The sequence below is a fragment of the Bison bison genome, unplaced genomic scaffold (genome assembly GCF_000754665.1).
Source record: "Bison bison bison isolate TAMUID 2011002044 unplaced genomic scaffold, Bison_UMD1.0 scf7180017864375, whole genome shotgun sequence".
NCBI lineage: Eukaryota > Metazoa > Chordata > Mammalia > Artiodactyla > Bovidae > Bison > Bison bison.
The window spans coordinates 791179-792456 of NW_011494947.1; the positions used below are offsets into that span (position 1 = coordinate 791179).

Genomic DNA, 1278 nt, shown 5'->3' on the forward strand with positions numbered 1-1278 from the left:
GGGAGGCGACCTGGTTTGATGTTCAGTAGCTTTTGGCATCCAGTGCCCCCCCTGGTGCAGGCACCTCGCCCCTGTCCCCCTGAGTCTTTGTTCCTCAAATACCAGGGCACCCCGGGCCAGGCCTCCATCTCCCCACGCCGGGACCTGTTTGATCGCGGCCTCTTTGGAGACTTGCGACAAAGTTGGTGTCACTGGAGTGAGGCTGCAATTTATTCTCCACCAATTCCGGAGGCCTTTAGAAGTCCCCCGTGTGCCAGGCCCCTGCATGGCCTGACGCATTTATCAAAGCTTGTGTCTGACTCTAGGAGGTCAGCCTGGTCCCAGGGCCTCAGGCTGAAGCTCAGCCTTCATTCAATTGAGAAACACCTCAGCACATTTTTTTTGGCCATCCATGCTGGATGGCATGCAGGATCTTCTTTCCCTGACCAGGGATTGAACCCACACCCTACCTCCAGTGGAAGCGTGGACTTTTAATTACTGGACCCCCAGAGAAGTCCCCCAGACCAATATTGAGTGTGTTTTCTGTGTCCCAGGACCAGCCCTCACCAGCGTGAGGACAGCGCTGACCCCGTGCTGAGTTAGGAATCCCGGGACGGTGTGCTCCGAGGGCGGCCTCTGTGCCTCTCGTTGTCCCCTCCCGCCTTGGTGCCCAGGCCTGAGGGGTAACTCCTTCCCTGCAGCTTCACCCTGTGGTCACCTGGCAGATGCCCAGAGGGTTTCCCCGGCACTGAAAACAGAGAAATAATTACTGTTGCTAAAAGAGCCCACGCAGAGGTGTTGGGAGCTGGCCCCCTTTCTCCAGGAGCCTGGTTTATCATCCTGCCCTCCTCTCGTTCCAGCTCTGACCTACGTCCAAACCAGCCATCGATCCAATGCCCCGTTCACCCCAAGGGTGCTGCTTTGCGGGCCTGTGGGCAGCGGGAAAAGCCTGCAGGCCGCCCTTCTGGCCCAGAAATACGGCCTCATCAACGGTGAGTGCCCTGGTGCCACCCCGCTTCTAGAACCTTCCACAGCGTCCTGCTCTCCCGGGCCCTCCCGTGTCATGGGAGCAGTGAGAGATCGGCATCACTTCTCTCTCTTGCTCTCTGCTCCGAACAGTTTCCAGTTAATCCATCTTTGCAGGGATAAGGTTTTTTGCCTCCTAAAGAACACGGCCATGAAAACATTAGCCAATAAAAACATGTCTGCAGCCCAAAGCGCTGGCCTTTTCTGGTCCTCATCTTTCATGTCCTTTGGCCCAGTGGCTTTTCTGTGCTCTGCCCCAGAGGTGCCCCCCGC

At 57.3% G+C, this 1278-nt stretch overlaps 1 protein-coding gene across 2 annotated transcripts in view; it reads left to right on the plus strand.

The window, feature by feature from the left end:
* The window catches only part of AK8 (adenylate kinase 8), a 138102-nt gene that overhangs the window by 57144 nt on the left and 79680 nt on the right, over window positions 1–1278 (plus strand). For both annotated transcript variants that reach the window (XM_010856769.1, XM_010856768.1), the window contains exon 9: window positions 840–971. In XM_010856769.1, coding sequence (XP_010855071.1) covers window positions 840–971 — 132 coding nt within the window. The remainder of the gene's footprint in view (window positions 1–839; window positions 972–1278) is intronic.